At 41.5% G+C, this 26,830-nt stretch overlaps 1 protein-coding gene across 7 annotated transcripts in view; it reads left to right on the top strand.

Moving 5' to 3' along the window:
• Positions 1 to 26,830, top strand: part of RALGAPA1 (Ral GTPase activating protein catalytic subunit alpha 1) — a 5,382,632-nt gene that overhangs the window by 1,306,008 nt on the left and 4,049,794 nt on the right. For all 7 annotated transcript variants that reach the window (XM_044074134.1, XM_044074135.1, XM_044074129.1 and 4 more), the window contains exon 8: positions 9,305 to 9,443. In XM_044074134.1, the coding sequence (XP_043930069.1) occupies positions 9,305 to 9,443 (139 nt within the window). The remainder of the gene's footprint in view (positions 1 to 9,304; positions 9,444 to 26,830) is intronic.

The raw sequence follows: 26,830 nt of genomic DNA, 5'->3' as shown, positions 1-26,830 counted from the left end.
CTGTCAGGTACTGGATCCCCTTGGAATGACACCAGAAACTAAGCCAATTGTTAGTCATTTTCTGTTTCTATTGAGGCATCATTCTGGGTGACGGTAGGATGCTGCTTAAGACTAGGGACATACCTGCCTGGGACACAATTGTATCTCTCTTCATATAGTTCAGAGAAGTACATTTCAAGTCATTCACACCAACATGGGACTATGACAGAGCCATGACAGTACCTGTTGTTGAAAGACTTGAGTGCATGAGTGATGAGGCGGATTCTAGCACCTGACAAGCAACTTACCTTGCTTTTCTCCTTGTCTGGCCTGGTGAGAGGCACATCTGTGTGCCTCACGATAGTCTCTCCTATGACTAGTATGTTGGGTTTGTGGCTGGGCCTTAGAGGCTGTGAGACACAGGCATGTGTACTATTTGTGGTGGGTTGTGATGTTCGTGTGCTTTTGCCTCGGAGGTCGCTTTTGTTTAGGTATGTTTTTGTTGAGAACCTCCTCATATGTAGGAATGTACTGTACAGGTGTGAGTGGTGGTAGAAGTGTGGTGTTTGTGCAGACAAACCACCTCAGTGCCAGATGTACTGGCTTGTGATTGAGACAGCAAAGATTGTAGGTTCTTAATGTAATTGCATCTCTCACATGTGTTCCTAGGTGGTAGAAGAAGAGGGCTGTCCATGTATATGAAGCAGTTGCTATGCTGTCTCAGGATGTCTGTATCAACCAGACTAGCAGGAGAAACCACAGGAAACTGTCCATCCATGGTTGTCAGAATCTGTGGAAGAGAGGTCAAGTGTGGTAGAATGGGTACTACCAGAATAGAGTACCTGTAGATGTGAGTAGAGCTGGATAAAATCAACACAGTAGTTGCAAGGAAGGGTGCCAGTTGCACAGGAGTGCTGGTAAGGGAAAAGTGCAAATGAGAGGCCTTGCAATGGGTTAAAACAGCACAGCGGCAGTGCTTGACACGCAAACAAGCACAAACCCTGCAAACACAGGGTTTAGATACCAGAAAAGATGGAAGGATGTAGAAGCTCGAATTACTGCCCAGTCCTACTAGCCCCTGCACTTTCAACCAATCACTTGTGCTAGAGAAGGTGAGGCAGCCCTGCTACTCTCACTAACAAAGAAGACAAGCCCCTAACAGCATAATATGGCTGCCAGAAACACAGAAAACTCAACAAGCAAAACAACTGGTGATTAATTTCTGCTAAGCACTACTAAAACAAATAATTCATCAAGGGACGCAATTCACTATACTCTTGTCACATCTCCCAACTCTGGAACACCATCCCTGCACAAGTGAAAATGATTAACAAACTCCAGACCTATAAAATCCAGCTCAAACATATCTTATCTAGTGTTGGCCATACTCATGTTCATCACCAAGTTGAGACCTCTGGTGAAAGCAAAAACTTTTTATTGCTTATCTCTAACTTTATGCCCTCCTCTTCTTGAATCATGACACCCCTAACAACTTTCCCTCCTGCATTTGAATTAATACATCCCTTAAACTAAACAACAATTATCTCTCTCTAATTGCCCCCATCCACCGCTCTACCTCTGTCATGCATTCCCTGTATTACCCACATTATAAACCTTCTAGATACACCAATTTGTAACATGCAGCCTAAATAGAACTAATTCTATACCATGTTCTGTCAGTCATATGCTACTACCGCTATCCTGCAATATACTATCTTACTTCCCTTCCTTCATAATTTTATAACTTATTTCATTGTAAATCTTGAACTTTTTACAAACCTATGTAATACTAAAATCTCCCTTCCTAGATAATTTTACAGCTTACTTTATTTTTTTTTTAAACAGGAAATATCTTTATTAAACCATCACTTACAACATAAGCAGTCATGCAATTGTATGAATAAAAGCAAACCACACTGGCACAGTCACAGTTGCAAACGTTTTACATCACAAACCATACTGACATACTCCCAGTTGCAGACATTATACATCACTTATAATCTACCTACTTTATTATGTATCTTGAACTCCTTGCAAACCTTTTTGTACTGAAATATAAGAACACTAAACTTATTTTCATAACGTTTTCCCTTCTATAGTATCAATCCATTTACTTTCCTACAACTGTATAGACTTCCAATTGATGAAAATACTTTACTGTATACACCTGTCTTGTAATTGTTTTTTTTTTTTTTTTATGGGGAAATGTAACTGTTTTTCTCATAACTGCCTGAAATTCCCTTGTTAATATAAATGTACTGTGATGGAGCTTTTCTTCCCTGGACTCCTCTGAAAATGGGCTTTACTGTGTCGGACTTTCTCAGTTAAAAAAGACTAATAAGAGTGCTTGCTGAAGGAGCATAGGGGAAGACTGCCATGGAATCAGAGAAAGACAGTATTAAGGCAAGTTGGAAAATCGATGTTGGACTGGTGGAGAAACCAGTTTTAAGGACATGCACTAGCAAGAGGATTTAAACATGAAATTGGCTGGAAGCATAACTTTTGAAGACCTATTCAAAAAAAAAAAAAAAAAAAACTGATATTCAGATTGGAAATGCTAAAGTTGACAGGAAGACACGTGAAGGAGGATAACAGACTGAAAGAAAACTGCCACTGGTAGGAATTAAGGTTAAAACTATTGAAAAGGTAGATTTAAAAGTACTTCACAGTGCTTTTGTATCACTGGGGATTAAGCTGCATGATATCGATGCACTGATGCATCTAAGGGAAGAGGATTTTTGAGGTAGCTTCTGAATCTTTTGTGGTGCTAAGGAAGTTTGTGTGAAGTGTAAGAGAGAAAAAAATGAGTACCATGGAAAGAAAACATTTTTTTTCAGAATTTAGCACTGCAATTGAGGAAAACAATTAACTGTTCAGTTTAGTTCAACTAACAATGAAGAGACTGAACTGAAAAGTTATGCACATTGTTTCATTCAGTTGGGAAAAAAAGTTTAGGTAACTTATGTATGCATGAAGGGAAGGTTAAGCATATTTCAAATATAATTAACACAAATGGAAAAAGAGGTACTGTAAAATACTGGAGGCAGACAAAAGCATGCTTTTATTGTGATGCAGAAGATCATTTAGTGCAAAAATAGAAAAAGAAGATGCAGTTAGTGTGGAGAAACAGGCCCCACAGCTAGGAATTCCTTACCTTACTAAATGGAAATGTGGTGTATGTCATCTGTGTATTGATTGTTTATTGATACCAGAAGAAAGGCTAGAGGAAGAGAGACACTTTTCATGTATAACACTGAGAAAGATGGTACAGCTGAGGATAATGAGGGCGGGGGAGTTAGGGAAAGAATGAAGCAGTGGTGGGTAAAGATATTAAATATAACACTAAAACAATAACCTAAAAATGTGGAAGTACAGATGCAAAATAAGTCTGATATACTAAGTAGTGATAAGGGAGAAGGGGATACAGAAGCAGGTAAAAAATGAGCAGTACAAAGTAAACTCCAGTGGGGAAGAGTGAAAATGAGGAAAATTAAAAGTTGCAACTACAATGGGTGCAGCAAAAAGAAAAAAGGATGTTTTGGTGCTAGCAGTAAATGTTGACAGTATTGGAAATAGAGGTGTAACAGTAACAGAATGGTGTAAAAAATAAACATGAACATTGTGTATTTGTTAGATACAAGATGCATTAGAAAACAAGAAAAAAATTGGAGCTGCATGTGAGAAGAAAAATGTTTGATCAGCTTAGGGCTTAACTATCATGAAGAACATGAGGTAGTGAAAACAATGGGCATAGTTGTACCAGGAAGACTGGTAGTATGTGATATAACAAAAAAGAGAGTAAGAAGACCAAATGCCTTTTATGCCTATGTGAATTTAACAGGAAAAAATATGAAGGCAGAACAAAAGTTAGTAATGGGGGAATGTGTTGGTAATTATGATAGACTAGAATTGTAATTTAAGGAAAGAAAATGGAAAGAACTCAAAACATAAAAGTTATGAAAGAAGTCATTAAATGTGGTGATTTAATGTGATTTGATATTGGGGTAAAAAATAAACTGGAGTTGTATTTAAAACAGAAATGTATTTATATACAAGTTATGAAAGATAATGGGAGGTGTGTGGACTGCAATTTTTTTTTATCTTGAAGCAAAATGGGTTTTAGTTGGTCATACAGATGTTATGAAAGAAGGAAGAATCAAAAGATTAACAGCAGACTTAATGTTTTAACAAGCAAAAGAGAATTTGTGACTAGGGTGACGAAAACACAAGCAACTCAAAAATAAATAAAATAAAACCAAGAGTTCAGTGCCTGAAAAATCACACAGCAACACAAAATTGATTGTAAGTGCTTTCGTTCTATTCACATTTAGAAATTCATCAGAACAACAATCAAATGAGAAAAGAGAATTTGTGCTATGAGCATATGATCATGAGAGAATATTTTAAAAAATGAAGTTGGTGGCCTATGTAGAAAAAGAAAATACAAAAGATACTTACATTTTGAAAGAAAATAAGAGAATAAGAAAAAATATGCAGACGTTTTTAATCGTCTTGAAGTTGAGAAAAGAAATGAAAATGTAAATGGTTTAGAGAGAAAGTTATATGGAAATATGGAACCGTTCTTAATGTTGGACATTTTTTAAAAGGAAAAGAAAGTTTCTTCATGGTTATGAAACCTAGTTAAAGTAAGAGAAAAAAAAATAAATTGCAGTTTACATTGAAAAATTGTTAGTGTATATACTCAAGAAAAAATTATGAAGGCAGTTGGTAAATTTTTTTTGAGATGTATAAAAAATGGAAGATGTGCAAGATGAATTACAGAACATTACAAAAACAAAGAAGGTTAAAAAAGAATTGGAAAATAAAAGTAAAAGAAGAAAGGAAGAGAAGTCAATATCAGGTTCAGATGGGCTAGGATATATTTTTTTTTATAAAAGATGAATGAAAAGCTTTTTCCATGTACAAATTAATGATTAAGAGAGGAGACAGGAGAAATCTGTGGGGTAGTAAAATTCATACAGAAAAAGATGGCAAAACAGATATAAAGAATTGGAGGCAAATTTAGGAAATAGAGACTACAAAAAATATTTGTGAAAATTTTGCAAATACATGTGCCGAAGGTGCTAGGTCATATGATTCTGGTGATAAAGGTAGAGAAGTAAAAGTAATGTTAATAATGATTAAATAAGTTATAAATTTGATACTATATGGAAGTGAAGCAAGAAGAGTAATGTGATGATGCAAAATCTTTTGACAGGGTTAGTCATGAGGCACTCTGGAAAATACTTAAAGCATATGATATTGGTGAAAGAAAAGTGAAAGTTACAAAGATATGTTATAAGAATTGTGAGGTAAGGGAAATGGTAAATGGGTGGTTTGGGAGAAAAGTAAAAAAAAAAAAAAAAAAAAACTATATAACCTGGCATGGTTTTTAAACATCCCCATTTAGGTTTTTCTGTTGAGTTTATGTTTTATGTAGATTGTTCTGCAAATAACTTAATTTACTTGGCATTCTGCACCCTCTATTATGCTTTTTACATAAGGAAAACCAATAGTTTCTTTAAGGAATGGATTTTGGAACATTTGAAAGACATTAGGAATGGGAGGCAGGAAAATGGATTAGCACACAATGTGATGGCTAAAGGGAACTCCTATACGTTTATGTTTCTGACACTGGAGGTAATTGGAACAAATATTTGGCGCAGGGATTTAAAGAATAAGACAGGCAAGGGAAAAAGCCTGGATTTTATCACTCCAAGCAGATAAGTTTCCAGGACTAAATGAGGTTGCATCGCTGAAGCTTGTGTTGAACACGTTCACACTCCCACATTAAAATGTGTGTGTGTGTGTGTGTGTGTGTGTGTGTGTGTATATATATATATATATATATATATATATATATATATATATATATATATATATATATATATATATATATATATATGTATGTGTGTGTGTGTGTATATATATATATATATATATATATATATATATATATATATATATATATCTTTTATATGAATGTTTTAAAGTTTTGTACTTTTGCAAGTGTACTGCTATGTGATGTAATTTTTTTATGATGTTTTAAAACATTTTTTACAGGCTTCTGGCAACAGGAAATGATGTCAGTGCTTTAGCTATATAGATGGTTCTCTTTAATGTGACTGATGAAGCAATCTATTGTGTTACGAAAGCGCTTACCCATTTTTATTCTTACATATAAGTTGAATAAATTTAATAACCTACAGCCTTGGTGGCCTGGCACTGTTTATTTGGATACTGTTTTTTGTTTAAGTGCCATTCCTTTGTCTTGGTGCTCTTTTGTTGTTTTTTGAGCTGCAGGAGATATCTCTGCTTTCTGCTGGGAGCCCATCACTTTCAGTTCAGACCACAGCCCCCCGGGTTTTCACCAAATGCATGGCAGTTGTAGCAGCTCATGAGACTCAATGTATTCTGGGTGTTTCCATACTTTAGAGGATTGGCTCCTTACTGCCCCCATGAGTCATCAATTTCTCCAAGACAGAAATTATCTGATTCAACTCTCCCACTCCCTGAGCATCATTGTACATTTTATGCAAGTCCAACCTGACTCCTGTGCAGAACCCAGAATTCATAGGAACGTAGTTGAACATGAAGGATCAAATAGCTTCTCTCCTCCTTCACCACATAATGACACTGAGGAAGCAGGTCCGGGAACTATTACTACCCCCACCCCCCACCCCCAATGGCTAGTCGTACAAGCTCTGGGGTTGATGTCAGCAGTGATTTTGATAGTTCCTCTTGCAAGGTATTTATGCAAATTCTCCAGTGGAAATTTGCTGTACAATGGTCTATACTCTACCAACCTCTATCTCTTCCCATCAGACTGACACCAATCTGCAAACGCCACATCCGTTGGTAGATTCAATCAGACAACCTCTTTTTTTAGGCAGACCCTTCTTGATTCTTCCTTCAGTAGCCACAGTGACCACGGACGCTTCCCATTTGAGGTGGGGGGGCATTACAAGGGAAAGATGGTCCAAGACATGTGGTCCCTCTGGAGACCAGGATGCATATCACTGTTCTCGAGATGAGAGTAGTTTTTCTAACATTGAAAGGCCTTTCAGGACGCTCTTTCTCTATGTAAATATCTACGTAAACATTACCAGGCAAAATCGTAAATCTTCAAGATTGTGTTGCATATTTGGGAGACATGCATATATCATCCAATTGTTTCTTTGTGAATTACTTATCCACTCTCTCTGCCCAGTCCTTTCTAACCTCCTCTGATTGATTCTTGTAGTTATTGTGCAATATTTCATATGCTGTACTACTTATTCCTTTTTTAATGGCAGCTTCTGTTCTAGAGTATACTAAAAAGTCTACCAGTGCTGGTCTTTCATTTAGTACCCCCTATTTCTTTCTCTTTTCCCTACCAATCCTTGATAGGGAAGGCAATCTCAAACCTGCAGTCCAAATAAATTCTTGGCATCTTCCCATTCTATCTTCTTTCCCTCTGTAGTGATTTCCTCCCAATACCTTGGTTCCTTTGCCAGTTTTTAATAAATTTCAGCCCCTTCTTGCCTGTTGTCTGTATCCCTAATTGCAGTCATCCCTAGCAGCAGAATCCCCTTTCTCCATTCCCGTGTTGGCTTAGTTCTTAGAGTACTTTATGCTACTTCATGTATATAATATTCTTTATGATTGTTATTCTCCTTAAAGGCCTGCATCTAAATTCCCAGTCTCACCTTGTTTTTGAGCCCCCCCCCCCCCCCATTTCAACATCATCCCTTTCCACTTTGAATTATAGTTTTCTGCTTGTGCTATGTATAGGAGCCTTAACTGTGTAACTCTGAAATACCCTTTTAAATTGGGTAATCCAAATCCACCATGTTCTAGTGGAAGAATCACTTTATCCCACTTGACTCTTGCCATCTTCCCCTTCCAGATAAAGTCCTTCATCTCTTTATTAATTACTATCCACAGCTTCTCCTCTGGTTAATAAAAATATACCTGATGTGTGTGTAAGACTAAAGGGACGAAAAACATTTTGACTGCTTGCATCTTACTATCCATATCCATATAACAAAGTTTCCATTTTCTCAGTTTTTGTATTGTATTTGTTTAGTTTGTTCCCCCATATCCTTACCTGCCACATCAGAATCATTTTAATCCATACTCCTAAGTACTTCATTTTATGCTCCCATAAGTAAGGATATTGCTGAACCAATTCATTTGTGGGTGGATAATTTACCGCTATTGGCTTTATTTTAGCTTCATTAATTTTGTATCCCGAAAAGATTTGAAATTGTCTCAAAATATTCCACAACACTGTAATGTCTCTCTCTTGTTTTGTCAGGTATAAAATAATATCATCTGGAAATAGAGCCAGCTTTTCTCGACTGTCGTACCAATTATATCCATGAATTTCTGAGTCCCTTATTTTCTTTGCCACTGGTTTAAAATGTAATGCAAATAACAAAGGGGAAAGAGGACACCCCTGCCTGGTTCCTCTGCTCAAGCAGAAATTATCAGAAAAGGACCCCATCCACTTAAATTTTGCCTCCAATCCCTCATATATCCTCTTAATAAACCTTACAATTTTTTCGGGAAATGGCAAATGCTCATAAAGTCCCAGCTTATACTCTGTCATATGCTTTCTTTGCATCAAGACCCACCAACAACAATGGTATTTTCTTATTTTCTGCTTCCCTCTGGATCAGCAGTGTTCTGTTAATGTTGTCAATTGACTTTTATCCTTACTTTTGATCCCTTACATAAATTTCCTTTGAAGTATACTGTCAATGAAAAGTGCCATCTTCTTAGCAGTTTAAGTAAGTACCCCCCCCAAGCCACACGGCTTTCTGTGTTGTGAGTCTGGGCATTACTGCTACAAATCTAGTAGCAGTCCTGGTTTCATATTGTTATCTTTCAGGTGCAGCTTATGCGTGTCCTCTGGTGGCAGAACTGGTTACTGTGAGTCCAGACCCAACCTTTTGATGGAGCAGAATGATATCATAGTGTGCTGCAGTGGGGGGCACACTCTGGAAGGAAGCCTTTGCTGTTGCCCACTGCAGATGGCCATGTCAGAGTTCAGCCGGTAAGGTGGGTTCACTTTTTTTTTTTTGCTTTTTATGGTGAATTCTTCAGCCAGCTCTGCACGTTTTATTAAGTATCATCAAAAAGGTAAATGACATAACTTAGTATTTGTATGTTTGTGAGCCTTATTAGTGTCCATTTCCTCACTAGTTCTTACAGGATTGTATACTAGAAAGGATCCATCTTTGGAGGTTTGGCAGTCTTCAGAACAAGTCAGTGTATATTTGTCTACTTGAAAAAAAATAAAAGTAGTGTACATTAAAAGTGTTCATTTTCTTTTGTACAGGCAAAGAGTTTGGAGTGGAAGAACAAAGAAAACCATGAAAAAGGATTTGCGTTTTTATTTATGCTTTTCAAGAAGTACTATCTGCCTCATATGTTTCCTAATTTCAGCAAAGAAATGAGTTTGTATATTCCTATTCTTGGTAAGCATTACATATTACTTCTCTTGTATTCTGCTGCTTATGTTTATATTGTACTAGTAGAAGCAGAAATAACATAGGGAATCCTCCTTTACATGTCTTCAAGTTGAGTTCCTCAGTACTAATCTGAATTTGTCATTTTTCTCTAAAACTCGTATGTTAAGGGGTTTGTGTGCTCATTGCGATTGTGTCCAGTGATGTCACATGCACACTACGTAAGTGTCCATTCCCTGCACCCACCAGATGTTTTTTCCTACAGTGCAAGGTGTGTATCTTTATCCTGTCTCACTTTGGTGAAATATTCCTTCAGTCAGTACCTACGTGCAAATCCCGGGAGTGCCTGTGTTGCCATCAGATTGCTAGGCAAGACAAACACCACCAGCAGGCTTTCACCATCATAGGGAGAAGTGCAGTGTGAAATGCTGCCATTAGTGCCAGTGGCCCAGCCCTGCTACTTATAATAGTCTGAACATTTCTTAAACTAGTGGTTTCAATGTGCTTTCTTGGCCTAAGTGGGAATTTTTTCAAAGTATGTGCCATACAAAGATTTAAAAGTGGCAGTGAGTATTTTGGTTCATTTTCAAAGAATCAAAAGAATTTTAAACACAGTGAAGCAGTAGTCTGCACCTGTAGAAATTGAGCTTTTTTGTGATGTACAACTACTTCTTTTTTGCAATTTACAAGTTCGGTTACATTCAATAAAGTAGACTTTTTGGTTGCGAGTATTATTAAAACCACTGGGGGCATAAAATCTAAAGTTTTCCGAAAGGAGACTTTTTCTAACTCATATCTACATTTTGGGAGTGCCCACCCGTATGCACAGAAGAAAAGAATTTTTAAGGGGCAATTGATAAGAGCTAGTAGACTCGCCTCTTTAGATGAACATTTTGAGGAAGAATGTGTTTTTCTAGAAAAACTCTTCTTGGAGAGAGGATCCCCAGCAAAGTTGCTGGAGGATAGTATAATTTACGTTAAAAACCAGCATAGGTCAAGATATATGCCTATTTTAGGTAAAGTTGTTCAAGTTATATCCTCTAATGCTGAGAAAAATTACAGTGAATTTAGTAGGGTATTTACAATGGAATTTAACAGTGATTCAAAAGTGGTAGTGGATGTGGTTAGGAGAGAGTGGAATAGATTTACTTCTTTTACTGATCTTAGGGGCTTAGAAAATAAGCCTATTAATTTTGTATTTAAAAAAGGTACAAATTTGAAGGAATAATTTGAAAAGGGGAGTATTAAATCTGGAGTTAAGAGATTGGGTACTTATAGGTGTGGGGCATGTTCCCATTGTGGTCATGTGGCCAATGTTGATCAGGTGCATGTCAAATCTAGAAATAAGACCATTAAAAGTATGCAGTATAGTAATTGCAATACTAATGGTTTAGTTTATATAGTGATGTGCGAAGTTTGTAGCGCCTTTTATGTAGGGAAAATTGAAAGAAGTCTGAAAAGATGTATCTATGAGCATTTTACGATATTAGTAAAAATAATGATATTAGTAAAAATAATGAAAAGAATGCCCTATATAAGCATCTTACAAAACTGTGTCCAAGCAAATTTTTTATTTTTTGTGTTGGAGGTAGTCCATGTGGATGCCGGGGGGGGGCTCTTGGGAAGCTCGATTGGAATATCGGGAATTGTACTGGCAAGTCCTTTTGGATACTGGGAAGACACCCTGGCTTAAATGAGAGTATTTCCTTGGCTCCACTATTAAAATTAAGGGCAGCCAAACTTTGAAGTAATTGTATTTTAACTTTGACCAGTAGAGGGTAGCATTATATAAGGAATGTTTAATGTATGAATTTTATATATATATGTTTTTTATATATAAATATTTTTAATATTTTGAAGTGAGTTTTAGTTCATATGTTTTTATTATTATTGTATTTAATATCAGGAAGGATGTATTTTGTATGTGTTATTATATTTTTTATTATATATATTTATTGTAGTAACACTTTGAGGAACTGTTTAAATAAGGTGCTTATATTCCTTTATTTCTTTAATATATGTTTATTGATTTAATGTCTTTATTGGTTGTTTTTCAAAACTGTAGTATATTTACTGAGCTTTTTTAAGTGGGAAATGTTATCTGATGAAGTCTTGGAGGGCGAAAACGTATAGGAATTGTCAGCGTTAATGTTTGTGTTTGTGTGTTAAAAAGCAATTTATACTGTGGTTCATGCAGTGTGGTTCCAGCAACACTATCTTTTTGATTACTTAAGTTGTTGTTTGGGGTTGCAATTCCTCTTTTTCTTTTGGCTATTTTGTGATGAATTACATTCTTTTGAAAAAAATATAGGGTAACATTGCTCAGGTTTGTTGGTCTGTGGCCACATGGAAATTAAGAACCTGCATCAAATGCAGAAAATCTAAACATAAATGTTACAACCAAATTATTAAAATGTTCAGAGGATACTTTGAGTCTTAATCACTGGTAACAGCAGAAGTCTTTCATTTTAATCATTGTAGCCAGAGGCTCAATGAGAAAGTGACGCAATATATTCGGATGACACAGTGGTGCAGCAGTTGAGTTGTCGCCTCACAGCAAGAGGTTCTCCGGTTCGATTCTCAGCTGGGGTGCCTTCTCTGCGGAGTATGCATTTCCTCCCTGCATCCATGTGAGTTGCCTCCCACGTTACAAAGACATACATTTGGAGTGTTTCTCCACAGGCCTCAGATGAAAATTGGCTTAGTTCCTGTCAAACTTTCCCAGTAAACAAATGTTAAATAAGTAAATAAAAAAATATTGTCAAATTGAAGTGGTATGCCTTGAATTTTGTCATTGATTTGTATCTGGTCGGAACATTTGGGAGAGAGAGATTTGTGACTGGTATTCCCAGTGAAGCTTGACAACAAAAGGTACTTTATTCTTTCTGTAAACATGGAGCCTGCGTATGTTTAAGGAAACGGACTTGTGCTGTATATATTCAAGATGCTGTCAAATCCTGTTTTCATCAGCAATAGTAAAAATCATGCCATACAAGTTTGTAGTCATGAGGCTGAATGTCACAGTTATGAAGATATCTGGTACATAGTCTGTGTATCATAGTAAAATACAGTTGCAAAAAAATGTTTAAAAACTACTTTTCATTGCAAAAATGCTAAGTATTTTTAAGAATGAACAAGCTTGTGAAGACAACCCTAAGCTACCTGTGTTTTCAGTATGGCTATCAGGAAAATAAAATAATTTTGTGTCTACATTATAATGTTAAAGTGGACATGTAAAGTGCAACAGATTATATATTACAGCTTGAATGAATGATTCACACACTTTTTCTTAAGAAGTGCATGCAGAGTAATACTGCAAAGCTTAAAATGTACATAGGTGTGTGTTTGGCTGTTACATGAAGTAAGAATACAGTGTAATTTAAAAACACGAAAACAATGTTTGCTTTTAGATGTGGGTGAAAAAACAGATTTGTGTGGGAGTAATTGTCTACAGAAATTAACTTTAAAGCTAGAAGAAAATTAAGTTTTGATACAAGTGTCATTTCAGAGCAAAAAATATTTGATTTGCATGTGGATCTATTTGGAGAAGACTGAGATTTTAAAACTGCCATTTTGCTGAGACTGGATGTCATACTTAATTTTTTGCAAAATTAGATTACCATTTGCAGTGAAGGAGAAAATTGATAAAAAAAATTAAGTGACGCATATTGAAGAGGAGCTGTAATTGATGTTCATCATTCCCACTACCTCAGTGGCATTTTGGGATGTTTTTCGTGTTTCACTTTTGCAGTCATCACATTTGGGTTATCTGCTTGCAGTAGCCCTCAGTCGGCCTGATTTTAGTCTTGGGTCCTGTGTCGGTTGGTTTCTCATCTTCCATGACGTCAGGTAGTCAGGGGTATAAAGCATGCAGCTGACGCCATTACACCAGTCTTTCTTGCCGTGCAACGCCCAAAGCAGAAGCAGTTCGCAAGTGCCAGTCGGCCGACTCCTGAAATTTTTGTTTTCGAGTTTCGGAACTGAAGTCTTCAACTAAAGCTAAGTACTCCGTTGGGGAAACTTTTTCTTGCTCTAAACCGATGTCAGTAAAAGTCAATTGTATTTCTTGTGGAAAGCAAATACCTCATAAAGATTTTCATTTGTACTGTATTCCTTGCCTAGGCCCTGACCACGACGTACCTTGCTGTCGGTTTTGTGCCTTATTTAAACCACAAACTATTCATCATTGGTACATTTTCGCTTCTAAATATTTTGGTGCTTGGTTCAATTATCCAGATACGTCTTCGGTAAGCCACCCGACTACCAACATTCTGAAAAAACGCAAAGATAAAGACAGAGACAGGCCGTCTAGGTCCAAAGTGGTCGACAACACTTTTCCTAAGCTAGTCACCAGTTCGCCGGTGCTCAGTGAGGTGCTTTTGCAGCTCCTGATACCCGCTACTTCAGATTCGCAAGCCTCTACTGAGACCCATTCAGAGTCCGGTATGCCGTGAGATGCTTTAACTGTGGGACCTGCAGATGTCTCTACCTTGGATGGGTCCGGAGCCGCTGTGCAGGCACAGGCTTCTGAGGGTGTATTCAGGCCTACTGACTTGCATATTAAACCAACGCCATCTTCTTCTTCTAGGCCTAAAACTCGAACCATGACTAGGAAACCAATGCCCAAACCGCATGGTCAGGCATCTATGCCTAAAAAACAAATGATAATGGCTGAAGACCTTATTACTTTAATCAGGGGAAGCCAACCTTCCCTCTCTGAGACCTAGGACTGAATTTGCTTATGATACTTCTGACCAGTATTCTGAAATTTCTGTCTCCCCTGTTGACCAGGATTTACCCTTATCTACCTATGAGGATTCTGATGCTGAGGACTCTATTCCCTCTGCTTCTCCCCCAGAGGATTTTTCTTTTGGTGAAACCTTGCATACTCTTGGGGAGCATTTTCACTGGGAAAGCCAGGATTACTCCAATTCTAACAAGAGGTTTAGAGATTTCTTACTCCTGCCACAACACACAGGCCCTTAGCTATCCCTCCTGTGCTGGACATTGTTGACAATGCCTTCTCGGAATCTAGTTTGGCCCCTGACTCCTGCTCCCAGAAAACCTGATAGATATTACAGGGTTCCTGATTCTCACAAGTTCCTTTTTAAAAATTCTACTGCGGATCCTGAGACCATTTCACAGGGATCCAAGGGCATTAAGGCTACCATTGCCAAAAATCCTACCCCCTCTGATAGAGATTCCAGGGCCCTGGATAGATGGGTTAAGAAGGTATACGCCTCTGCAACCTTGGCCATCAGGGCCTTAAATTGCCAGTTTCATATGTTAAAGTATCAGCAGCATGTTATTGGATTGCTTAAACGGAAAATGATGTTGATTACTGATTGTGCTAAAAATAAGGATTTTGCAGGATTTAATGCATTCTGCTGAACAGGTTGGAAAACATACTTTGCAATGTGGTTTTGATTCACTAGAGGCATCTTGCAGGGCTGCTGTCACTGGGTTTGTATTTAGAAGACATGCTTGGCTTAAGGAGCAATCTTTGCCAGATCATGTTAAAACTAAGTTGCTGGATGCTCCCTTAAATCAGGACCGCCTGTTTGGCGACAAAGCAGAAGTAGTTTTTAAAAAAATGGAAGAAAAAGCTAAATCCATGCAAACTGTTAAAGATGTCTTACAAGTGCACCTTCCTGGATTTAGTAGGCATTGGCCCTCAAAGCAATTGATCCTTTCCTGTCTCTTCTAGGCCTTCTCAGTTCAAACCCAGAACCAGCAGAACACCTAGGCTCCAGTCCAGGGTACGCACAGGACTAAGCAGTGGAGGGCTCCCACTTCCAAATCAGGGGTAGTAAGACTCCCCCCTATGGTAAGCTGTCTCAATGACTTAACTTTAAAACTTCCAAGCACTTCTCAACTGACTGTTCCTTTAGGGGGAAAGATTGCTCTGCAAGCAAAAAACTGGGAACTCATTACCCAGGACAAATGGGTTTTAAACATAGTTTCCCAAGGATACAGATTTCACTTCCACACGTTACCAACCCCAAATGGTTGGCCAGATCTACCCCCAAATCAAGTGGGTAGAGGCTCAAAAGCAGGTACTGTCTCTCTTAAGGTTAAAGGCTATTCAGACTGTACCAGAAGATGAAAAGGGGCAAGGTTTCTACTCAAGACTTTTCCTGGTACCCAGAAACGACAATTCATGGCGTCATATCCTGGACCTGTCTATCCTAAACACCTTTTTGGTGATTCCAAAATTCAAGATGCTAACTCTTCAAAAGATGTTCATCATGTTTCACTGTTGCAGTCATTACACATGGGTTATCCTGCTGGCAGGCGACCCGAGTTCCAAAGTCTTGGTCCGGCGTCGGTTGTTGTCGCTTCTTCCCTGACGTCAGTGCGCCAGGGGTATGTAAGATGCAACCGACACCATTTTCTTCAGTCTTTCTTGCCGCGTGGTGCCTGAAGCAAAAGCAGTTTGCAAGTGCCGGTCGGCCGACTCCTGAGATTTTTAAAATCAAATTTCAGAGCCGAAGTCTTCATAAAGCCCGTTGGGGAAACTTTTTCTTGCTCCAGACCAATGTCAGTTTCATATGCTGAAATACCAACAATATTTAATGTCTTTGTTAAAACAGAAAATGTTTGCAAGTTCCGAATGTCTTGACAATATGGAAATGCAGGATTTATTGCATGCAGCTGAACAAGTGGGAAAACATACTCTGCAATGTGGTTTTGATTCATTAGAGGCTTCTTGTAGAGCCGCAGTTACAGGATCTGTCATTCGAAGGCATGCCTGGCTTAAAGAACAAAGTTTAGCTGATCATGTTAAAGCTATATTACTGGATGCTCCTTTACAGCATACCTTGTTTGGTGTTAAGGCAGAAGAGGTGTTAAAGAAAATGGAGGATAAGGCAAAATCTATGCAGTCAGTAAAGTTTCTTACAGGTACAGCCTCCTAGATTTAGCAGAAATTGGCCTTCTAAAAATTGGTCCTTTCCCGTGTCAGACAGGCCTCAAAGATGCAGATACAGACGCCCAAGAGGCAGATCTCAGCAGCAAGGCTCTTACAGACCTAGACAATGGAGTGCTTCTACCCCCAAGGGTGGAGAAGACAAGTCACAACCTTACAGGAAACCGTCCCAATGACTTCCCCTTTCAAAAGCCAAGCACTTATCTCTTGGCAGCACCTTTAGGGGGAAAGCTAACACTTTTCTCACAAAATTGGCACATTATCACCCAGGACAAATGGGTACTGAATATTGTCTCTCAGGGCTACAGGTTCAACTTTCACATCCTTCCAAGGTCAAAAGGAATGCCAGACCTGCCACAAAACCAATGGGCAGAGGCACAAAAATAGATTACAGCTCCCATGGACATGAGAGCTATTCAAAAAGTACCTCGGCAAGAACAGGGACAAGGATTTTACTCGAGACTTTTCTTGGTTCCCAGAAAGGACAAAGCCTGGAGACCCATTCTGGATCTGTCTATTCTAAACACTTTACTGTAAGTTCCAAAATTCAAGATGTTGACACTGCAGCAACGTCTACCCATGCTGGGCAAAAAGGCTTGGCTTGTTACTTTGGACCTCAAAGAGGCATACCTGCATGTCCCAATCAGACAAAATTGCAGAAGATACCTCAGATTCATAGCTGGCACAATGCATTACCAATTCTCTGCACTGCCCTTTGGCTTATCTACTGCGCCCAGGGTCTTCACAAAATGCCTGGCACCAGTAATTGCATTTTGCAGACAAAAAGGAATTCAAATATATCCCTATTTGGACGACTGCCTTATTCAAGCAGAGAGCAAGGACATTCTTCTAAAGTATCTGGCATTTGTAAAAATATTACTAGTTAGCCTAGGGTACACTGTAAACGAAAATAAATCAAAACTAGTGCCCTCTCAAGAGATAATATTCCTGGGTGCAAGCTTGAATACAACTACCCAGATGGCTTATCTTACCCACTCGGATCCGAAGCGGGGATCGGACCCGACGCCGAGAACGTTGGATCCGAGGGACCAGCGTGCTCCGACCGGGACGGAGCCGAAAGCACACCGAATCCCTCTGATCCGAAGCTCGGCCCACGGCTCCAAGAGGTCGGATCCGACAAACTCGAGGGAGCCGTCGGAAAGCTCACGTTGCAATCCGTCCTCCCCTTATTGCAGGAGGATGACTGGATGTGCTCCATAGACCTCAAGGATGCGTACTATCACATTCTAGTGGACAGGCGTTCCAGGAGGTTTCTCCGCTTCTGGCTGGGAGCCAGTCACTTTCAATTCAGGGCTCTCCCCTTTGGCCTCACCTCAGCCCCCAGGGTATTCACCAAAGTCCTAGCGATAATAGCGGCCCACCTGAGACTCCAGGGAATTCAGGTCTTTCCATACCTGGACGACTGGCTCCTTACGGCCCCAACAAGGCATCTACTTTGTTCATGCAGGGATTATTTCCACAGTCTGGCTGCACTATTAGGATTAACCATCAACATGACCAAATCCTCTCTGACCCCTACACAGGTGTTGGATTTTATAGGGGCGAGACTGGATTCCAGAGAGATGCTTGTGTTCTTGACTCCAGATCGGCTTCGGAACCTGATGTTGCACGTGCAGGCCATCGTTCAACTGCAAACTCCTTCGGCGGAATTAGTCCTGAGGGCTTTAGGATCTATGGCGGCTGCGATCCCTCTGCTGCCATTGGCCCGGTTGAACATGAGGGTCCTGCAGTGGACCCTCCAGGTACAATGGTCCCTGTCTCGCAACCCCCTGTCTCATCCCATTTCCTTAAGCAAGGTTTGCAGAAGGTCGCTCGTGTAGTGGCTCCAGTCCCCCAATCTCCACACGGGACGTCCCTTCTCACTACCACCGCCAGTTGACACAGTGACCACGGGCGTTTCTCGCCTGGGGTGGGGGGGACATTTTTCAGGCAGGACAGTCCAAGGCACGTGGAGCGACGTAGAGACCTCTTTACATATCAACGTCCTAGAGATGAGGGCGGTGCTTTTGAGGTTGCAGGCACTACACAGCTCTCTTCCGGTAGGGACGATTGCAGTACAGACAGACAACATGTCAGTCGTCTGGTACATCAACAAACAGGGGGGGACCAGGTCTTACCCCCTTTGCCGTGAGGCCATAAGAGTGTGGGAATGGGCGATTTCCACCAACCGCTTTCTCATAGCAACGCACATTCCGGGACTGTCCAACATTCTAGCGGACAGGCTCAGTCGTACTATCCTGACTCCTTACGAATGGTCTATCAACCCTCGTGTTGCAGAGCAAGTATTTGCCCGATGGGGGCAACCTTGTTGCGATCTTTTTGTTTCTCCTTCAAACACCAAATGCAACGATTACTTCACTCTGATCCCCCCTCCGGGGGAGTCCCCGAGAGACACACTAGTTCATGCTTGGCCTCCCGGTCTGCTTTATGCTTACCCTCCTCTTCCCCTGATGTTGAAATTATTGCAGAAAGCCAGGCAGTTGGGGAGCAAGATGATCCTCATTGCCCCATTCTGGCCTCGTCAGATGTGGATGTCCTTCAAGGATGCATCTGCAGTCCTTACAAATGGGTTGTCCTGTCGTCAGGCAGCCCTTCGGTCGGCCGGATTCCAAAGTCTGGGTCTGGCCTCGGCTGGTGTCGCACTTCACCCGACGTCATAGCTGCAGTTCTTCGGGTATAAAGGCATCAGCCGACGCCATTTTCCTCAGTCTTTCTTGCCGCGTGGCACCCGAAGCAGAAGCTGTTCGCAAGTGCCGGTCGGTCAGATCCAGAGATTGCTACTACCGAATATTACTTCGAAGACTTCTAAAAAGCTAAGTACCCCGTTGGGGACTCTTTCTTGCCTCAGCCGATGTCAGAGAAAGTGTATAACTGTTTATCTTGTGGGAAACAAATACCTCATAAAGATTTCCACTCCTACTGCATACATTGTTTAGGCCCAGACCACGACGTAGCTAGCCTGTGCTTCTTTTAACCGACGGATGCTTAGACATCGGTCGGAGTTTGCTGAACAGATTTTCGGCTCTGATTTTGCCTATATTATGCCGTCGGATCCTCCGACAAAGCAAATTACCAAAAAACGCAAAGAAAAGGACCGACACTCGCGGTCCGCGGTTTCGGCCGAAACCGCAATTAAGCAAACCGCGAGTGTCTCGGTTTCGGCCGAAACCGAGCAAGCGGTTCTTTCTTCAGCCGAAACCATACCTTCTACCGAGGCCTCCTCTAACCTGGTAGAATCGGCTTCTGAAATCCAACCTTCTGTTGCGGTTTCTCAGGAATTATCAGACACTATTCCCCTGGATATTTCAACCCCTGCACGTGGAGCTGCTAGGCCTCCTGCAGCCATGTCTATTAAGGCCTTTGCCAGGGCTAAAGCAGCCAAAGCTTCAAAAACGGTGCCTGCCAAACCCCCTCTCACAGGCCCAGCACCAGCTCCCATATGCTTTCTTTGGCTGAGGATCTCATTTCTTTAATTCGTGGATCCCAGCCTCATCCAGACAGAGTCTCTCTCCCTCCTCCAGAAAAGAGGCCTAGAGCAGAGCCCCCTGAGCCAGTATCCACAGATGATTCCTCTGATGACTCAGAACATACAGACCCTCCTGAGGCTCCTTATTCTCCTTACGAAGACTCTGATGCTGAAGAGTCCATCCCTTCAGCCTCTCCACCTGAGGAATTTTCCTTTGGGGAAACCTTGCATGCTATGAGGGAACAATTTCAGTGGCAGGGCCAAGATTTCTCAGACTCCAGAAAAAGGCTGAGAACCTTTCTACATTTGCCACCACATAGGCCTTTAGCTATACCTCCAGTTCTTTCTGTTGTAGATGATGCATTTAATGATGCTTGCACTGCTCCTGATTCTTTACGTCCGGCTCCTGCTAAGCCCGATAGGTTCTACAGGGTCCCGGACACTCATCACCATTTATACAAGGCTCCTTTTGCAGATCCAGAGACTATCTCCCAGGGCCCTAAAGCTGTAGCAGCTACTTCTACTAAAACCCTCCCTCTGAAAGGGAATCCAGGTCCTTAGAGAGATGGGGTAAAAAAGTTTACACCTCTGCTACTTTGTCAGCTAGGGCTTTGAACTGCCAATTTCATATGATTCAATATCAAGAGTTTATGCTTGACCAGTTAACTAAAAAGCTGTCCTCTGAAGAATCTTTAGATAAAAAGTATGTTCAAGAAATGGTACATAACATATACAGCAGGTTAGTAACCATTCTTTAAAATGTGGCTATGATGCACTGGAGGCTTCCTTTAGATCAGCCATGACTGGCACAGTTATCAGGAGACATGCATGGTTGAAAGAACAGGCATTACCAGACCATGTCAAATCAAAGCTTTTGGATGCACCCATGGACAAGGTCAATTTATTTGGTTCCCCTGCACAGCAGGTACTAAAAAAGATGGAAGAGAAGGCAAAATCTGTACAAACAGTGAAAGATTTCTTACAGGTTCAACCTCCAAGGTTTAGCAGGAACTGGCCCTCCAAGAATTGGTCCTTTCCGGACTCCTCTAAGACACAAAGAGGCAGGAATAGGCGTTCTAGAGGCAGAAACCAATCCAGGGGTGCCTACAGGGGACGCCAGTGGCAAGGTAACAACCAGCGAGGCACGGATGCAGCCACCACCACTACAACAACTCAATCACAGTGACTTGGCGGTGGCACCGCCTACCAGGGAACAACTAGAAGCACCCTTAGGCGGAAAGCTAACCTTATTTTCAAAGAACTGGCATCGCATCACAAGGGAAAAATAGATTTTGCAAACTATAGACCAAGGTTACAGGTTCCATTTCCATACTCTACCAGGAAAGAGAGGAATGCCAAACCTACCACCTACTCAAAGGGCAGAAGCTCTAAAGCAAATATCTCAACTATTAAGAATGAGAGCTGTGGAAAAGGTACCATCAATGGAGCAAGGAAAGGGATTTTACTCCAGACTCTTCCTGGTACCAAGAAAAGAAAACAAATGGAGGCCTATTCTAGACCTGTCCGCTTTAAACACATTCCTCATTGTTCCAAAATTCAAAATGCTGACCCTACAGCAGCTTCTTCCCATGCTGGGCAAGGAGTCTTGGCTGGTAACTCTAGATCTCAAGGAGGCATACCTGCACGTCCCCATACGACCAATTTGCAGAAGATACCTCAGATTTCTTGCAGGATCAGAGCATTATCAATTCTCAGCATTGCCCTTTGGCTTATCTACTGCGCCCAGAGTGTTCACGAAATGCCTGGCATCAGTAATTGCTCATTGCAGACTTCAGGGAATCCAAATTTATCCCTACCTGGACGACTGCCTGATACAAGCGGACAACAAAAGCAAGATAACAGAAGACTTACAAAGAGTCATTTACCTGCTGCAAGCCCTGGGATATACAGTCAATATAAAAGTCAAGGCTGATTCCATCCCAAAGAATAACCTTTCTGGGTGCAGAGCTGGACACATCAAAACAAATGGCATTCCTAACTGCAGAAAAGAAAGAGCAACTACCTCTCTACTTCTTGGCATTAACAATGCAGAAAAGAAAGAGCAACTACCTCTCTACTTCTTGGCATTAACAAAGCAGAACCATCTAACTGCAAGAAAAGTGCTACAAGCCCTAGGCTTCATGGCATCCTGCATAATTCTGGTCCCTCATGCCAGACTGCATATGAGAAAGCTACAGTGGTACCTAAAGAATTTGTGGTCCCAACACAAGCACAGCCTAGAAACCAAAATTCCAGTAATCCCATGCCTGAAGCAAGAGTTCCTATGGTGGGCTCAGGCCTGTCAATCAAACACAGGATTGCCCTTCTGCAACAATCAACCAAGCCAAACCATCACGACAGATGCCTCAGACCTCGGTTGGGGGCACACATGCTGGGCAAGTGCATACAAGGCCTATGGACTCAAGACCAGCTGCACCTGCACATAAATCTAAAGGAAATGCTGGCAGTAAAATTGGCAATCCAGTCATTCAGACCTTTTCTCCAAGAAGGTCAGTTGATAAGGACAGACAACACCACAGTTATGTGGTACATCAACAAACAGGGAGCCACACATTCATATCCTCTATGACGGCTGGCACTGGACCTATGGGATGTGGCTCTGAGCTACAACATTCAGTTACAAGCAATTTTTGTACCGGGGAAGGAAAACATTCTAGCAGACATATTAAGCAGAACTACCACAGATGCCCACGAATGGATGCTGCATCCGGACATCTTCAAAGCCATCACAAGAGAATGGGGATTACCACAAATAGACTTGTTTGCATCCCCACTCAATCACCAGCTAAAGAAATTCTGCACAAGGACGTACCACCCACTTGCTTGGAAAGTGGACTCCCTATCTTTCAGTTAGAAAAACCTGACAGCATACGCATTCCCACCACTTCCTTTGATGCACAAGGTGCTTCTGAAGATCAAAGAGGAACGTCCGAGGATCATTCTGATAGCCCCAGACTGGCCAAGACAACATTGGTACCCATTGCTGAGGAGCATGTCTCGGGAACAAATATGGACACTACCCCTGATCCCATTACTGTTAACACAGAACAACTACAACATCCTGCATCCAAACCTGAAAACTCTGCAGCTAACTGCCTGGAACATTACATAAGAGCAATTAACCCAAATTTATCCCAAAGGGTTAAAGGCATAATCCTGGAGGCTCGTAGACCTTCAACAAGAAAGAATTATGCAGCAAAATGGAAAAGATATCTCATTTGGAGTACTGCAAAGGGAAAAGATGTGACACTGGTGAACATAGCCAACATCCTGGAGTACTTGGCAGAGCTCTTCCATACAGGCCTGTCCTATTCTTCCATCAAGATACATGCATCAGCTATTTCAGCAGAATACAGCTTGGATCCTCCTGTCTTCTCTCATCCTCTGCTCAGACAGTTTCTGAGAGGAATTAAAAATGTAAAACCTCCCAGGAAACCTCCATTGCCAGCATGGGACTTGAGCTTTGTGCTAGAAAAATTGACACTTCCCCCTTTCGAACCAGCAGCAACAGCAGAACTACAATACTTATCCTGGAAGACTGCTTTCCTGCTGGCAATAACTTCAGCAAGAAGGGTCTCTGAACTACAGGCATTAATGGCAGTGCAACCCTTCCTGATCTTCCATCAAGATAGTGTCCATGAGAACAAATCCTACATTTATGCCTAAGGTGGTATCCAGAGTCTCTTTAAAGTCCACCTACCTACATTCTTCCCCAACCCACAGAACAGGGGAGAAAGACTCTTGCATACCTTGGATGTACATAGACAATTACGCTACTACCTGGACAGGACCAAATCCAATAGAAAAACTGACCAGCTTCTGGTAGCATATGCAACAGGAAAGGAAGGAAAACCAATTTCAAAACAGACAATCTCCAAATGGATAGGAAATTGCATTAGATTTTGTTACTCCTACCATGGAAAGAAAACTCCAGAGAACATCAGGCCTCACTCCACAAGGGCTACAGCCACTACCACAGCTTTCTTACGAGGAGTGGCTACCAAGGACATTATAGAGGCTGCTACTTGGACCTCCGTGCATACATTTGCCAAGCATTACAATTTACCTTTATACTCTAGATCCCGAGCAGGTTTTGCCACTTCTGTTTTGCAAGGGATCCTAACTACACCATAATCTCTACTCTTTTCCTCCTCCCCTAGTTTAGCTATGGTATTCTACCCATTTGTAAGGACTGCAGATGCATCCTTGAAGGACATAGTACAGTTTTGTACCTACCATAAATGTAGATGTCCGATAGGAATGCATCTGCAGTCAGGATTACCCACCCACCTTCCCCTGAGGTACTCCTAGGGTATTTGCCATCCTTCAGCTAGCTTGGGGGGGATCTATTATGGTGTGTTTGTTTGTATATATGTACATACATGCTTATTTTATGTGTTTGCTCTCTACTATTTGGAAACTTTGGCATTTATCCAAATTTAGCCATCCAAGAGGGCACCTGGCATCCGGGGCAAGAAACACTGAGGAAAATGGCGTCGGCTGATGCCTTTATACCCGAAGAACTGCAGCTATGTCGTCGGGTGAAGTGCGACACCAGCCGAGGCCAGACCCAGACTTTGGAATCCGGCCGACCAAAGGGCTGCCTGACGACAGGACAACCCATTTGTAAGGACTGCAGATGCATTCCTATCGGACATCTACATTTATGGTAGGTACAAAACTGTACTTTCCCTTACCTATGGTCTCACCTAGTGTATCCACCATGGATTCTGGATCCCCTCCCAGATCTCATTTCTCATCCTCTCGATCTTCCAACTCCGAACCTGGTCAACCTCAAGCTGACTGCTTGGTTGCTCCAGTTCCATTCCTCATAAGGACTCCCGGGATCTCATCACCTGTCAAAGCCATTCTTGTAGCAGCTCACAAGCCTTCCACCAGGAGGGTTTATCGGAGTAAGTGGAAACGCTTCACCATTTGGGCAGAACACCGTCGTTTAGACCCTTTTACAGCCCCGATAGCATCGGTTCTAGATTTTCTAACCTCTCTCTTTCACCAGGGGGCTAGTTCTTCCGCAGTCAAGGTACAACTTGCAGCAATCTCATACTATCACGTGGGGCAAGAGTCTGGCCCTCTTATCACTTCCAAACTGTGCAAGTCCTTCCTCAAGGGTACCTTCCTCCTTAGGCCTCCAGTCAAAGAGGTGGTACCTCCATGGGATTTATCCTTAGTCTTACAGGCCTTGACTGGTCCCCCTTTCGAACCGGCGGCCACGGTTGATCTCAAATTTCTCTCTTGGAAGACAGCCTTTTTGGTGGCCATAACTTCAGCCAAAAGAGTATCGGAATTGCAAACTCTTTGTGTCAAACCACCATATTTGGTCTTTAACCCGGATAGGGTTTACCTCAGGATCAATCCGTCCTTCCTACCTAAGGTATCTTCAGAAGCGAACATCAATCAATCTATCAATCTTCCAGTGTTTTTCCCCAACTTTCAAAACAAAGGAGAGTACAAGCGCATTCCTTAGATGTACACAGACAACTACGTTTTTATATTCATAGAACTTCTGATCATAGGCAATCCGATCAGTTGTTTATCTCCTTTGCCAAAAGTAATTTCGGAAAGCCAGTTTCTAAAGTTTCTCTCTCTCGATGGATCTCGAGTTGTATTCTCTTAGCATATCAGAGCTCGGGAAGGCCTGCACCTCAAGGAGTCCATGCTCATTCTACTAGGGCCGTTGCCACATCTGCGGCCTTTCAAGCTAGGGTTCCACTGGATGACATTTGTTCCGCAGCCACTTGGGCTTCATCTCACACCTTTATCAGCCACTATAAAATAGATGTTGTCTCCTGAGGTAGGGCATCCTTTGGCTCTGCGGTGCTCCAGAATATCCTTCCATGAAGGCCACCCAAGATTTAGGTAGCTGGGGACTCTGTCCCAAAGGTTGCTGACAAATGAAGTCCCTACTTCAGATTAAGAAGTTATGTACTCACCATAATGTTCCATCTGAGTAGGTATCTTCATTTGTCTGCAACCATCCCCCCTCCTTCCCCCTGACCAAAATGATCGTTCTTGTGGTTATTAGCATCTGTTCCCTTTGGGACACTTATCAGCTGTGCTATGGGGCAAACTTGATCTGCGGTCAGTCAGGGTAGGCAGGGGATTATGGGTAAGGGGAGGAGCTAGGAGCTCGGATCTATGCTATGATGGAAGTTGCCGGCTCTGATCCGAGATCGGATCCGTATCCCAAAGGTTGCAGACAAATGAAGATAACCTACTCAGATGGAACGTTATGGTGAGTACATAACTTCTTATTTATGCCTTCCCACCACTGCCTCTCCTTTCCAAGGTGCTCATAAAAGTCAGACAAGAGAGGCCAAAAATTGTATTGATTGCCCCAGACTGGCCACGCCAGCAGGTACCCAATCTTGAAGAACTTGGCTCAAGGCCCTGCCTAGACTTTACCTCAAATCCCTAAACTTCTGACTCAACAAAACAATCAGATCCTGCACAGCCAGCTCAGAACATTAAATCTGGCTGCATGGCAGATACCATAGATGGTCAGGCCACACCTCTCTCTAAAGCTGTTATGGAGGTCATTCTGGAGGCCAGGAGGCCCAGCACCAGGAAGTCTTATACAGACAAATGGAAGAGAGTCTGCCACTGGAACCAGGCACAAGGCTTTAACCCACTTGTACCAAATATCCCTCAAATTTTACAATACCTAACTGAGATGTTGGCCAAAGGCCTATCCTTTTCATCTATTAAGATCCATGCCTCCGCCATTACAGCTCATTATACCACGGAACCTCCTATTTACTCTCATCCACTACTAAGACAGTACCTCAGAGGGGCTAAAAACATAAGACCCCCCTGGAGAGCACCTACACCTACTTGGGACCTCAACTTTGTCTTAGAGAAACTCACTTTGCCTCCTTTTGAGCCAGCTGATATAAAATTCTTATCATGGAAAACTGCTGTACTCCTAGCAATAACTTCTGC

This window comes from Protopterus annectens, chromosome 6.part0 (assembly GCF_019279795.1).
Source record: "Protopterus annectens isolate FY-2018-M chromosome 6.part0, PAN1.0, whole genome shotgun sequence".
NCBI lineage: Eukaryota > Metazoa > Chordata > Ceratodontiformes > Protopteridae > Protopterus > Protopterus annectens.
The sequence above is the reverse complement of the archived record's forward strand: the minus strand, read 5'-3'. Positions and strand labels throughout refer to the sequence as shown.